Raw genomic sequence first — 14,301 nt, 5'->3', positions numbered from 1 at the left:
CTGATGAAATGGCTGCGAGCTGGAGGCCACGCATATTTATAACCCGGCTCCTGGGCGAAGCTAGCATGCAGGGGCCCAAGTGAACCTGTAGTGCAGGTTCTACCGTACAACCCCTAATATACGAACACAGTGGTTTACCACATTCACCCCCTGTTAAACGTGAGTCCGGCGGGGGTGGTGGATAACTATATACAATTAGCAATCTTTAATATTTACAGAGCAGTAAAAAAAATGTCTCTGGTCATGCGGCGGGCCAGTCAGAGGTTCAGCCGGTCCTGCGCCTTGATAGTCCTTTGAGATCGATGAAGTGGCGCCAGCGATGTTGGTACTGTCGTGGTCGAAGTTGACTCTGGGAGCGTGCCGAAATCCTCTTCATCAACGGGGGTGGGCAGGGGGAGGATGGACGGTCCTGGGGGGGGAGGGGGGCGACGGGGGTGGTGTGGGGGTGGAACCTGCTGTTGCCAGGTCCCTGAGGGAGACGGTATCCTGGCGGTCGTCGGGGAACGCCACGTAGGCGTACTGTGGGTTTGTATGGAGCAGGTGCACCCTTTCCACCAACGGATCCGCCTTGTGGAGCCGCACAGTTTACGGAGAAGCACGGTTCCCGGAGCTGTGTGATCGTCCTTACTTCCTCAACGGAGTAGGGCAAATTTCGTGCCTTAATGAAGTGGTACAACCGAGTGACCCCTGGGTGACAAAGGCTGTCGTGCAGGGTCCGGAGTCAGTCTACCTGTGCGCTGGCACATGTACCTCAGGATAGGGCTTCTGGGGGCTCATTGAGTTCGCCAGGGTGATACTTAATCTCGTAATTATAGGTGGAGAGCCCGATTCTCCACCGCAAGATTTTATCATTTTTGATCTTGCCCCGCTGTGTGTTGTTGAACATGAAGGCTACCGACCGTTGGTCAGTGAGGAGAGTGAATCTCCTGCCGGCCAGGTAATGCCTCCAATGTCGCACAGCCTCAACGATAGCCTGGGCCTCCTTTTCGACGGATCAGTGCCGAATTTCAGAGGCATGGAGGGTGCGGGAAAAGAATGCTACAGGCCTGCCTGCCTGGTTGAAGGTGGCGGCAAGGGCGACGTCCGATGCGTTGCTTTCTACTTGGAAAGGAAGTGTTTCGTCTACAGCGTGCATTCCAGCTTTGGCAATATCAGCTCTGATCCGGGCGAAAGCCTGTTGGGCCTCGGCCGTCAGGGGGAAATGAGTGGACTGTATGAGTGGGCGGGCCTTGTCCGCATAGTTTGGGACCCACTGTGCGTAATACGAGAAGAACCCCAGGCAGCGTTTGAGGGTCTTGGGGCAGTGGGGGAGCTCCATGAGGGGGTGCATGCGGTCGGGACTGGCCCCAGAACTCCATTCTGGACTACGTAGCCGAGGATGGCTAAGCGGTTTGTACGGAACACACACGTCTCCTTGTTATACGTGAGGTTGAGGAGAGTGGCGGTGCGGAGGAATTTAGCGAAGTTGGCGTCGTGGTCCTGCTGATCTTGGCCGCAGATGGTCACATTGTCTAGATACGGGAACGTGACCCGCAAGCCGTACCAGTCGACCATTCGGTCCATCGCCCTTTGGAAGACCAAAACCCCATTGGTGACGCCGAAGGGGACCCTAAGGAAGTGATATAGCAGGCCGTCTGCCTCGAAGGCGGTGTATGGTCGGTCCGATTTACGGATGGGGAGCTGGTGTTCAGCGGATTTCAGGTCCACCGTTGAGAAGACCTGGTACTGTGCAATCTGGTTAACCATGTCAGATATGCGTGGGAGGGGGTAGGCGTCGAGCTGCGTGTACCTGTTGATGGTCTGGCTGTAGTCCACGACCATTCGGTTTTTCTCTCCAGACTTAACCACTACCACTACCACGACCTCTCCAGGGGCTGTTGCTGGCCTCGATGACTCCCTCCCGAAGCAACTGCTGGACCTCGGACCTGATGAAGGCCTTATCCTGGGTGCTGTACCATCTGCTCCTGGTGGCGACGGGTTTGCAATCTGGAGTTAGATTGGCAAAGAGGGAAGGAGGGAAGGAGGATCGACCTTTAGGGTCACGAGGCCGCACACAGTGAGGGGTGGTAAGGGTCCGCCGAATTTAAGGGTCAGTCTCTGGAGGTTGCACTGAAAGTCCAGGCCAAGGATAAGTGCAGTGCAGTGGTTAGGGAGGACGTAGAGGCGAAAACCGTAGAACTCTATGCCTTGGACTGTGAGCGTGACCGTGCAGTCCTCCCGGATCGCTACGTGATGGGATCCGGAGGCCAGGGAGATACTTTGATTGGTAGAATGTACCTTAAGGGAGCAGCGCCTTACCGTATTCGGGTGTACAAAGCTCTCGGTACTCCTGGAGTCCAGTAGGCAGGAGGTCACATGGCCGTTGACTTTCACGCTGGTGGATGCGGTGATCAGAGTATGTGGTCGGGACTGGTCGATTGCCATGGATGCGAGCCGTGGTTGATCGTCGGGTAGTGAGGCGGCCGTTGAGTTGGGGTCCTGAAACACCGTTGGTATCCATGTGCTGCGGGGTGGACAAGATGGCAGCGCCCATAGATGCATGTTGCGGGGGTGGAGCAAGATGCCGGCGCCCATGAAACGCACGTGTTGTGCGGGGGAGAAGATGGCGGCGCCCATTGCTCGCAAATGGCCTGGGGAGGAGAGGAGGATAGTGGCGCCCATTGTCCGAGACCGGGGGGGTGGTGGGGGCGACTGGCCGCTGAGCGGGCCTGGCACACCGCTGCGTAGTGGCCCTTCTTCCCGCAGGACTGGGCAGCGTTGGCGGGAGTGTCTTTGCTAGCCGCAAAAATAGCATCGGTGCCCCCCGGAGATCACTGGCACGCGCGTAGCGCAGGCGCATTGGGTGGGTCGCGCCCCCGCTGGGGCGGGTGCCTGTGGGGCCACGCTGTTGGGGGCGTAGTACTGTACATTACGCAGGGCGACCGTCATGGAAAGCGCTAGTGTTTTAGTCTCTGCGAGGTCGCGCGTGGCCCCTTCTCGGAGCCGCTGCCTGGTAACATCAGACCCAATCCCAGTTACAAAAGCGTCCCACATAAGGAGATCTGAGTGCTCCTTAGCTGTAACGTTCTGACAGCCACAGTCCCGCACTAGTGGGATCAGGGCCCTCCAGAAGTCCTCGATTGACTCACCAGGTAGTTGAGTACGCGTTGCGAGAGCGTGTCTGGCCAAGAGCATGTTCGTCTTCTGCTCATAATTTTCTTTGAGTCGAGTCATGGCATCAGCGTAATTGCGCCCATCCTGGATCAGCGGGAAGACTTTGGAGCTGAGTCTAGAGTACAATATTTGAATCTTCTGAGCCTCTGGAACAGGGGTCGGCGCCACGTTGATATATGCTTCAAAACAAGCTAGCCAGTGCTCAAAGTCCTTCTGGTGTCGCTTGCGTGTGGATCCAGCTGCAGGCTATCTGGTTTAATCCCGTGGTCCATCTTCTGAATCTGATACTAATAAATTGAGGCACGATCAATTTGACTGGAGACGAAGTTGAATCCAAACTGAGGCTTTATTAGTATCAGATGTGTGGCCTCCCACAGCAGCTGATGAAATGGCTGTGAGCTGGAGGCCACGCATATTTATAACCCAGCTCCTGGGCGGAGCTAGCATGCAGCGGCCCAGGTGAACCTGTAGTGCAGGTTCTATCGTACAACCCCTAATATAAGAACACAGTGGTTTACCACAATCCCTAAATTCTTGATTGAGCTGGTCTGCTCTCTAAATGCTCCTGGAAAAAAGGGGGAGAGAAAAATTGACAACACTGGTGGAACTACCTTCCACGCAGCCGCCTTCTACCTTCCGACCCCCAAAAAACTACTTTTATTACCTTACTGATGGCCAGTAGTTAACTGTATTATTTTCTGCTACAAATATTTTTCCTAAAAGGTGCAATGATGTTTGCCTCAACCATGTTTGTGGCAAAACATTCCATGCTCCAAAAACATCCTGCATCAAGAAATTTTAAACTGGTAAGCCCTTGTCATTGATTTCTCAATCATGTTAATTTTACCTTTTTCACTCAATAAAAACCTTTCAAAGTTTTGCAATTATCTATCAAATCTACACAATGAATGCTTAACAAGCAACAAACTAGTTTTCCACTGACAAAGAGCAGTTGAAGGTCATGAAGAAGGAAGCTGAAGGTCGGATGGAGAAGTAACAAAAAATAGGAAATCAGTGAAGGGAGAGCAGTCACCTTTTGGAGGAAGAAGGAAATTATGAGAGCAACTGAGGAGAGCAGAGGAAAACAAGGAACGTGAGAGAAAATGTGGGGCAAAGTGCAAGATGATGTTCACATACGTATCCTTCCAGTTAGTGTTGCTGGAGAGTGATCTGAAGTGGGACATCCAGCTCACTTTATATTCGCTCACCCAAAGGTGCTAAGACCAACTGCAACTTTCTAATTATTATCCTTACTGAGATCAGTGAAACAAACACAGAATGAGGGTGGGTCTGGAATCTCGGTTTGCCTGACTCATTAGCATATGGGGAAAGTTGCTGACCCATTAGGAAAACAGCGTGACGGTTTTCATTCCAGAGGCAGTGTACCCCACCCAATTTTCTTTAAGGACTTTATGGTGTTGCATAGAACAATTTCTTTATTCAAATTAAGCAACAGTCAAGCTCTTTAAAAAATGTCTTATTCCCTTTACTGTACTGAAATTTGATGAAAAAAATCAATTGTGTTCTAGATCGATCGGGAAGAAATTCAGAAGTTATTACAACAGGGAGCAAAAATTGACACAACAGATAAATACGGACAAACATTGCTTCATGAGGTATTTATTGATTTTAACTTTTAAAGCAAGTATTGTAATGATTTTTTTGAATTTTTTTTGAAAATTCTATTCTTTCATACCATGTGTGTGTCACTGGCAAGGTCAGCTGCTCATCTCTATTTGTCCTTCAGAAGGTGGTGGTGAGTCACCTTCTAGAACTATCTGGTTCAGGTACACCCACCGTAGTGTTGGGAAGGGAGTTCTAGGATTTTAATCCTGCACTCGGGAAGAAATGGCAATATAGATCCAAGTCAGGATGGTGTGTGACTTGGAGGGAACTTTCAGATGGTGGTGTTCCTGTGCATCTGCTGCCCTTGTCATATTCTAGATGGTAGAGGGTTGGAATGTGCTGTCGAAGGAGCTTTGGTGAGTTGCTGCAATGCATTTTGGGCGGGATTCTCCATCCCAGGACGCGTTCCCCTATGGGATGGAGAATAGGGCCCGGGGCAAAATCGGGACCTGATCGCCATGCTCTGACCCCCCCCACTGGCGGCAGGAATGAGGTCCACGTTGCACGCCAGCGGGAACATGTAAATAAATGCAAATGTCTCTTAATGATCTATTTGCATCCATTTAGCGGGCCCGGCGCCCTATGCTCCAGGCTTTCGTGATTGTCTGCTCTCCGTGGCCGGGAATCACGTGGGCATGGAGCACGTGTGGTCTCTACCAGCATGGCCCTGGCATGATGGACCTTGCGATGACCAAGGGTTGCCTCCTTGGCCCACCATGAGGTTCATCACACCAGGGCCATGCTGGTAGAGACCACCCGAGGGCCACCCTCCCCAAACCATGCACAGCATGCCCAAGCCTCCTCTACTAGACCGCCCAACCCACCGGACCGGCTACGGGACCTCGCTATCAGGCTGTCCGCTGAGGTAGGCAGCCCGATAGCAGGATTCCCTGGGAATCCCTCTTATTCCATGCCATACATACATTTTCATGGCATGAAATAGAGAATTCCTTACCAGTTTGCGCTCCCAGGTGGATTGTAAACCGGTTGCAATTCAGCTCCAGTGGAGAACACAGCCTCCCAAACAGAGAATCCCGCCCTTTTTATACAGTACACACTGTGCATCGGTAGTGGAGGGAGAGGGTGTTAAGTTGCTGTATGGGATGTCGATCAAGTGAGCTAATTTGTTCTGGATGGTGTTGAGTTGTTGGAGCTGCAGTCCAATATTCCTTCAAATTCCTGACTTATGTCAGTAGATAATGGACAGGCTTTGGGGAGTCAGGAGGTGAGTTCCACACGCCAGAATTCCAAGCCACAGTATTTACATGGCTGGTCCAGTTCAGTTTCTGGTCAAAGATAGCCCCAGGATGTTGATTGTGGAGAATTCAGCAATTGTAATGCCATTGAATGTGACGGTTAGATTCTCTCTTGTTGAAGATAGTCATTACTGACACTTCTGTGGAATGAATGTTATTTGCCACTTATCAATCCAAGCCTGAATATTGTTCAGGTATTGCTGAAGATGGATACAGATTACTTCAGTATCTGAGGAGTTGCAAATTATGCGATCGTTGCACAATCATCAGCGAAAATCCCCGCTTCTGACCTTATGTTGTAAGAAAGGTAATTGATGAAGCAGCTGAAGATATTTGGGCCTAAGACACTACCCTGAAGAATTCATGAGGCAGTGTCCTGGGACTGAGATTATTCACCTTCAACAACCACAACCATCTTTCTTTGTGCTAGATATGGCTCCAACCATTGGAAAGTTTTCCTACTGATTCTTATTGATTTCATTTTTGCCAATAATTTTCACAGTAACTTCATTGCAGTGTTAATGTAAGCCTACTTGTGACACTAATAAAGATTATTATTATGCCACACTCAGTCCAATGCTACTTTGATGTCAACGGCAGTCACTCACACTTACCCTCGAGTAGCATTTTGTCCATAACTGGTCCAGAGCTAACTGGCCGTTGTGGAACTTAAAATTTAGACAAGGAGAATATACAGGTTGGCTTCTCCTTTCCGGGGACTAAGTCCCCACGCCAGCGGGGAAACCGGCGCCAACGACTCCGGCGTCAACGGGCCCCCAAGGTGAGGAATTCTCACCTGTCTCGGGGGCTAGGTGGATGCTGGAAGGGTTGGCACCGCTCCAGCCGGCACCGAAGGGACTGCGCAAGTTTGCACATGAGCCAAAGGGCCGGAGTGATCTTGCGCATGCGCGGAACTGCCGGCCTGCTTTGGCGAATGGCCATGGCGGTGCCCTACAGGGGCTGGCGCGGAAGGAAGGAGTCCCCCACAGCACACGCCCGCCCGCAGATCGGTGGGCCCCGATCGCGGGCCAGGTCACTGTGTGCCGCCCCCTGGGGTCGGATCCCCCCCGCACACTCCGAGGACCGCCCCAGCCGACTTACCTGCTAGATCCCGCCGTGTGGGACCATATGTAACCCACGCCGGCGGGACTGGCCATAAACGAACGGCCGCTCTGCCCATCGGGACCCGGAGAATTGCTGGGGGGGGGCGCTGCCAAAGGCCCCCGACCGGCGTGAACCCCGCCCTGCCCGAAAAACGGCACCGGAGAATACGGCAGCCGGCGTCGGGGCGGGATTCGCGCCGCCCCCCCGGGGATTCTCCGACCCGGCGGGGGGTTGGAGAATCCCGCCCATAAAATGTGGTCCACATAGAATTTCAGAAAGTCCTTGATATGGTGACACGTAAAAGAGATTCATAATCAAGACTGAGATGTGCAGTTAGAAGCCACAAAGCACAATGGATTGAAAGATTTTTTAAATCCACCGGTTAGGTGGATTGGCCATGATAAATTGCCCTTAGTGTCCAAAATTGCCCTTAGTGTTGGGTGGGGTTACTGAGTTATGGGGATAGGGTGGCGGTGTTGACCTTGGGTAGGGTGCTCTTTCCAGGAGCCGGTGCAGACTTGATGGGCCGAATGGCCTCCTTCTGCACTGTAAATTCTATGAAATCTATGAAAAAAAATCTTTTTATTCACATTTTCCAGATTATATACATTGCTGTTAGTTTTTGTTTATTGTACAGTACAAAAGCTTTTTTCTTCAGTTTCTTTATTTACAATTTGTCCCCATCTGACTCAGCGTGCAATCTTCCTTACCACCCGCCCCGCCCCCGCTAGCCATCCTCTTCCTAACCCCCTCGTCCCTCCTCCCCTGATGCCCTCCCTACCTGTTCGGGGGGTGTTCCCCCTCCTTCTCCTTTCCCCCCTTTATCCCCCCTTCCCTCCCTCCCCCTCCGTCGATTTTCGCCATGCCCATCTTGTGAGTGTGGTGGGGGGGGGGGGGGGGTTTGCCCGCACCTCCCTCCCTCTGCGTTGTTTCTTTTGTCCCTCGTAAATTCTCTCTTCTCTTCTTACCACCCCCCGTTCCATCCGTCAATCCCGTCCCCCCGTCCCTGTCCCCGTCCCTGTCCCCCCTGGGCTGTACACCCCTGACACTCCTATTTGTCCTTTTTTTAACTTTCCTGTTTCCCTCTCTACTGGCTGTTGCTGGCCTCAAACAGGTTTTGGAACATGCCGACAATTTGCCCCCATGCAGTAAGGAAGCCTTAATCCGACCCTCGGATGGCATATTTGATCGTCTCCTGATGGAGAAATTCCGAAAGATCTGCTAGCCAGTCTGCAGCTGTGGGTGGTGCTGCTGATCGCCAGCCGAGCAGGATTCTCTGATGTGCAATTAGGGAAGCTAGGGCATTAGCCCTCTTTCCTATGTGTAGCTCTGGCTGCTCTGGTTCCCCGATTTTGCCACATTTGGGCATGGCTTCACCCTCACCCCCACAACCTTGGACATTGCCTCGGAGAAGGTTGTCCAGAACCCAACAAGTTTTGGACAAGCCTAGAACATGTGGGTGTAGTTGGCCGGGCCACTCTGGCACCGTTCACATTTGTCCTCCACCTCCGGAAAGAACCTGCTCATTTGGGTTCTGGTCGGGTGTGTTCTGTACACCACTTTAAACTGCATGAAGCAGAGCCTTGCGCAGGAGGAGGGCATGTTGGCCTTGCTCAGTGCGCACGGTAGCACAATGGGTAGCACTGTTGCTTCACAGTTCCAGGGTCCCAGGTTCGATTCCCGGCTTGGATCACCGTCTGTGCGGAGTCTGCACGTTCTCACCGTGTCTGCTTGGGTTTCCTCTGGGTGCTCCGGTTTCCTCCCACAAGTCCCGAAAGACGTGCTGTCAGGTGAATTGGATATTCTAAATTTTCCCTCTGTATACCCGAACAGGTGCCTCAATGTGACAACCAGGGGCTTTACACAGTAACTTCATTGCAGTGTTAATGTGAGCCTACTTGTGACAATAAAAATTAATAATTGGGCCTGCTCATGCTTCTCTCCAGAGTCCCCAACCCATTTTTGTCCCCAGTTTGTCCCCCTATTTCCGTCTGGTCTCGTCTCGTGGTGTTCGGGCTCTGTCCAGTAGCTGTCCATATATTTTCCCTCAGAGTGCCCTTCTTTACAGTCGGTGTTCATCAGGCCCTCTAATACTCCGGGGCCCTGGGATCCTACTGTCCCTTTGCGGAGGAAGTATTTTATTTGTAGGTGTCTCATTCGGTCATTCCTATTCCTCCGTCAGTTCGTTCAGCGTCGCTAGTCTGTTTCCTCTGTATAAGTCCCTAACTGTCAGCGTTCCCACGTCCTGTCTCCATTGTTTAAATGTTGTGTCAAGCATGGCTGGTAGGAAGCTGTGGTTTCCGCAGATGAGGCCCATGGGGGACACCTTGGTCAGTCCGAGGTGTTGCCTTAATTAGTTCTGCGTTTTCAGTGTGGCCGCTACCACTGGGCTGGTTGTGTATTTTGCCGATGGAGATGGGAGTGCTGCTGTGGCTAGGGCCCGGAGGGTCGTGCCCTTGCAGTAGGCCTCCTCCATCTGCACTCACTCCGAGTTGGGTTCGTGTACCCACCCCCTCACTCTTTCCGCTGTTGCCGTCAAGTGGTAGTTGTCATGAGAATGTCACTTTAAGAAATGTTTGAATGCTCGTGTTACTGCAGTGATGTCAGAGTGTGGGTGGGGTGGAGCTGAGCTCTGGCTCTGCTTTTTAGTTTCACATTGAGAAAAGCTTGGGTGTGTCTGTGTATTTTGGGGTTTTGTTTTCAGTGTTGGGGCTGAAGCCAGACAAAGCAGGTGTACTGTTGTTCTTTCTGCCACGAAAAGACTATCTCTTGATCATTTGGTGAATTCAGAATTATAAATGTTCTCAGTAGTGAATGTAAACCTGATGTGCTTCTGTTAAAAGGTGTTTCTTTTGTCTTCTGGATGTTGTTTGGGAAGTTATTAAGGATTATTTAGTGTTGTATTCTTTGGGGGTTCTTTTGAATTGATGGTTGCTAAGATGTTCACTGTATGTTTTAAAAAGGTTAACTTGAGTTCATAGAATAAACATTGCTTTGCTTTAAAAAATACTTTTCCATTTCTGCTGTACCACGCCTGTAGAGTGGGCCGTATGCTCCCCATACCACAATCTATTAAAAGTTGTGGGTCAGGTGAACTCCATGATACACTTTGGGGTTCTCTAAACCCTGGCCCATAACATAATATTGCAGATTTGGTAATGCTAGGCCTCCCTTAATTTTCCTCCTTTGCAGTGTTGGTTTGGGGACAGTCGGATTCTTACCCCCACACACAAACACCATAATCAAGCTGTCTACATTTTGGAATAAGGCCTTGGGGATGAAATTTGCATTACAATTCGCATACTGCCGCAATCAGTCCACAGCAGGCGCCATTTCCCTGGACCTACACTCATCCCTAGAGCACCTCGACAACAAGGACTCATACATCAGACTCCTATTTATTGACTACAGCTCCGCTTTCAACACCATGATCCCAGCCAAGCTCATATCAAAGCTCCAAAACCTAGGACTTGGCTCCCCACTCTGCAACTGGATCCTCGACTATCTGACCCACAGACCACAATCAGTAAGAATGAATAACAACACCTCCTCCACAAAAGTCCTCAATACCAGGGCCCCGCAAGGCTGCGTACTTAGCCCCATACTATACTCCCTGTACACACACGACTGCGTGGCAAAATTTGGTTCCAACTCCATCTACAAGTTTGCTGACGTTACGACCATAGTGGGCCGGATGTCGAATAATGACGAGTTAGAATACAGGAGGGAGATAGAGAACCTAGTGGAGTGGTGCAGCGACAACAATCTCTCCCTCAATGCCAGCAAAACTAAAGAGCTGGTCGTTGACTTCAGGAAGCAAAGTACTGTACACACTCCTGTCAGTGTCAATGAGACCGAGGTGGAGATGGTTAGCAGTTTCAAATTCCGAGGGGTGCACATCTCAAAAATTTGTCCTTGCCCACCCACGTTGACGCTACCACCAAAAAAGCTCAACAGCGCCTATACTTCCTCAGGAAACTAAAGAAATTCGGCATGTCCACATTAACTCTTAACAACTTTTACAGATGCACCATAGAAAGCATCCTATCTGGCTGCATCACAGCCTGGTATGGCAACTGCTCGGCCCAGGATCGCAAGAAACTTCAGAGAATCGTGAACACAGCCCAGTCCATCACACAAACCTGCCTCCCATCCATTGACTCCATCTACACCTCCCGCTGCCTGGGGAAAGCGGACAGCATTATCAAAGACCCCTCCCACCCGGCTTACTCACTCTTCCAACTTCTTCCATCGGGCAGGAGATACAGAAGTCTGAGAACACGCACAATCAGACTCAAAAACAGCTTTTCCCCCGCTGTTACCAGACTCCTAAATGACCCTCTTATGGACTGACCTCATTAACACTACACCCTGTGTGGTTCATCTGATGCCGGTGCTTATGTAGTTACATTGTGTACCTTGTGTTGCTCTTTTCTTCCCTTTACTTCCCATGTATTTAATGATCCGTTGAGCTGCTCGCATAAAATACGTTTCACTGTACCTCGGTACATGTGAAAATAAACAAATCCAATCCAATCTAATGAAGATCTGTATGGATCTAAACAGGAAGAGGAACCTTAGTAGCACGTTCATTTTGATTGTCTGCACTCTCCCTGCCAGGGAGAGTGGGAGTGCGTCCCACCTTTGCATGTCCTTTTTGACTTCCTCCACCAGGCTTGTCAGTTTCCACTTGTGGATCTGTGACCAGTCTCTGGCTATTTGGATCCCCAGGCATCGGAATCTATTTTGGGCTATTTTAAACAGGAGCCCCTCCAACTCTGTACCTCCCCCATTTGAGTTCACTGGGAATGCCTTATTCTTGCCCAGTTGAGTTTGTAACCTGAGAAGATTCCAAACTCTTTCAAAATCTGCATGGTTGCTTTCAGTCCTTCCTCTGGTTTTCAGACGTACAAAACGTACTCTATGCTCTCTGCCTCCTCTTTGAATGCCCCTCCAGCTTTTCGCGGCAGGGGTCCGATTGCTAGTGTGTTATGGGCGAGGTGTTTTCAGAACCCCAAAATGTATCATGGAGTTCAACCAACCTCTCCCTTTAATGGATTGTTGCCTTTGAAGCACACGGGTTGTTCCCCCGGTGTGATATTACAATTATGGACACGTGGTTTTTAAAACAATACAAAGTTTATTCCATGAACTCAAATTAACCTATTAAATAAACATTGGATCTCTTAACACCCCTTACTTCAGAGATAACCCCGAAAATAATACAACACTAAATAATCCCTCAAAATGTTCCTTCAAACATCCAAAAGGCTTCAAACCTTCAAAACAGTAACACACCAGGTCACAGAATATATATATTTTCTGTTTGATGACAGAGATATATCAGCTTGGTTGACTTCAGCTCTAGCACTTTGCTTTTCTTCCTGCAGCTCTCTGGAAACACACAGACACACACAAGCTGCTTTTTCAAACTGGCTTTCTCCCTTCAAGCAGCTCGCAGCAAACCAGAACTTCTCAAGCTGCTGTCTCAAACTGGCTTTCTACTTTTAAGCAGCTCACAGCAAAACAGCCAGGCACTTTTAAGCTGCTCTCAGCAAAACCAGCCAGGCACTTTTCAGCTGCTCTCAGCAAAACTGAAGCCAAAAGCAGAAGTGAGCTCAGCTCCCCCCAACCTCTGACATCACTTCAGTAATATGATCAACTCCATTCCTTAAAGGTACATTGCTTAAACATCCATTTCTTAAAGCTACTCTCACATGACACCTCCCCCCAAGAAAAAAAAACCCATCAACTTCAAGATGGTTTCATTTTTCACTTTTGCACCATCGACTAAGAAATGCACACAGTAAAAATACTTTTTTGTTTGAAAAAAAACACACGCAAACAGGCATAATAATATAGTACATTTTTCTTTGCTCTTCTTCCTCCAACCAAAATCCTTCTCGATTGACAGTCTCTTTGAACAAAGTCTCTGCGCGATCCATCCATTCCTCTACTCCTCGGCATTTCTCTTTAGAATCAGATACTTTAGTTCAATCTGACCACAGAGCCCCTTGCAATTCTCCAATACAGGAGCATTGGTGATCACAGCTTTCAGGCAGTCAAATGCCTGTTGAAAGTCTGCTGTCCATTGCAATTTTTGACGTTTCATTAGCAAGTCCATCACTGGAGCAACCACGCTACAAATCTTTTGCACAAAGATTCGATCAAATTCATTCATGCTAAGATATTGCATTATTTCCCTTTGTCTTGAGGGTATCGGAAACTCCTCAAGGAAAGTGATTCGGGCTTCTCCAAATTCACTTTCGGCTAGGTTCATCACCAAACCCGCCCCCTGAAGTCGATCGAAGAACTCCATACGAGATTGTAAACGTTCCTTCCATGTCTGGAAGTTGGAAATAAAAGCAGATTGTCCCACTTTCGCAATGCAATCCTTCAAATGTGGGTTCGGATAAGAGTCCGTTCTTGTAACTGCATTCACCTTTCTATAGTCCACACACAACCGTTGGGTACCGTCTGGTTTAGGTACCATCACTATGAGTGAGCTCCATTGGCTGCAACCCACTTCAATTATGCCATTTTTAAGCGTACTCGCAATCTCTCTATTAACCTGTGCCAATTTTAAAGGATTAAGTCTAAATGGATGTTGTTTGATAGGAACAGCATTTCCCACGTCTACATCATGTATAGCCATTTTAGTACTTCCCAATTTATCTCTACAAACTTGCGCATGTGATATCAATAACTCTTTCAGGTCAGTTTGTTTTTCCTCTGGAAGGTAACTTAACAATTCATCCCAATTTTTAAGAACATCCTCATTTTCCAATTTAATTTGAGGTATGTCAAATTCACAGTAATCTGGATTTGGTTCGTCACTTTGAGTTAGAATTATTAAAACTTCCTTTTTCACTCCTTCCCTTTCAAAGTACCTTTTAAGCATATTCACATGACACACTCGGTGAGTCTTCCTTTTATCTGGTGTTTTTACCACATAATTCACCTCACTTAATTTCCTTTCAATTTGATACGGTCCACAAAACCTAGCTTTTAAAGGCTCTCCTACCACTGGTAACAACACAAAACTTTACCTCCACAGGCAGAACTACGAACTTTGGATTTCTTGTCCGCTACCCGTTTCATCACATTTTGTGCAACTTTCAAATGTTGTCTAGCCAATTCACCTGCTCGATTTAATCGTTCC

At 49.2% G+C, this 14,301-nt stretch overlaps 1 protein-coding gene across 1 annotated transcript in view; it reads left to right on the top strand.

The window, feature by feature from the left end:
• The window catches only part of LOC140385163 (uncharacterized), a 223,332-nt gene that overhangs the window by 57,415 nt on the left and 151,616 nt on the right, over positions 1-14,301 (top strand). The window contains exon 4 of the mRNA XM_072467026.1: positions 4,683-4,769. Coding sequence (XP_072323127.1) covers positions 4,683-4,769 — 87 coding nt within the window. The remainder of the gene's footprint in view (positions 1-4,682; positions 4,770-14,301) is intronic.

Source organism: Scyliorhinus torazame, chromosome 11, assembly GCF_047496885.1.
Source record: "Scyliorhinus torazame isolate Kashiwa2021f chromosome 11, sScyTor2.1, whole genome shotgun sequence".
Taxonomy (NCBI): Eukaryota; Metazoa; Chordata; class Chondrichthyes; order Carcharhiniformes; family Scyliorhinidae; genus Scyliorhinus; species Scyliorhinus torazame.
The sequence above is the reverse complement of the archived record's forward strand: the minus strand, read 5'-3'. Positions and strand labels throughout refer to the sequence as shown.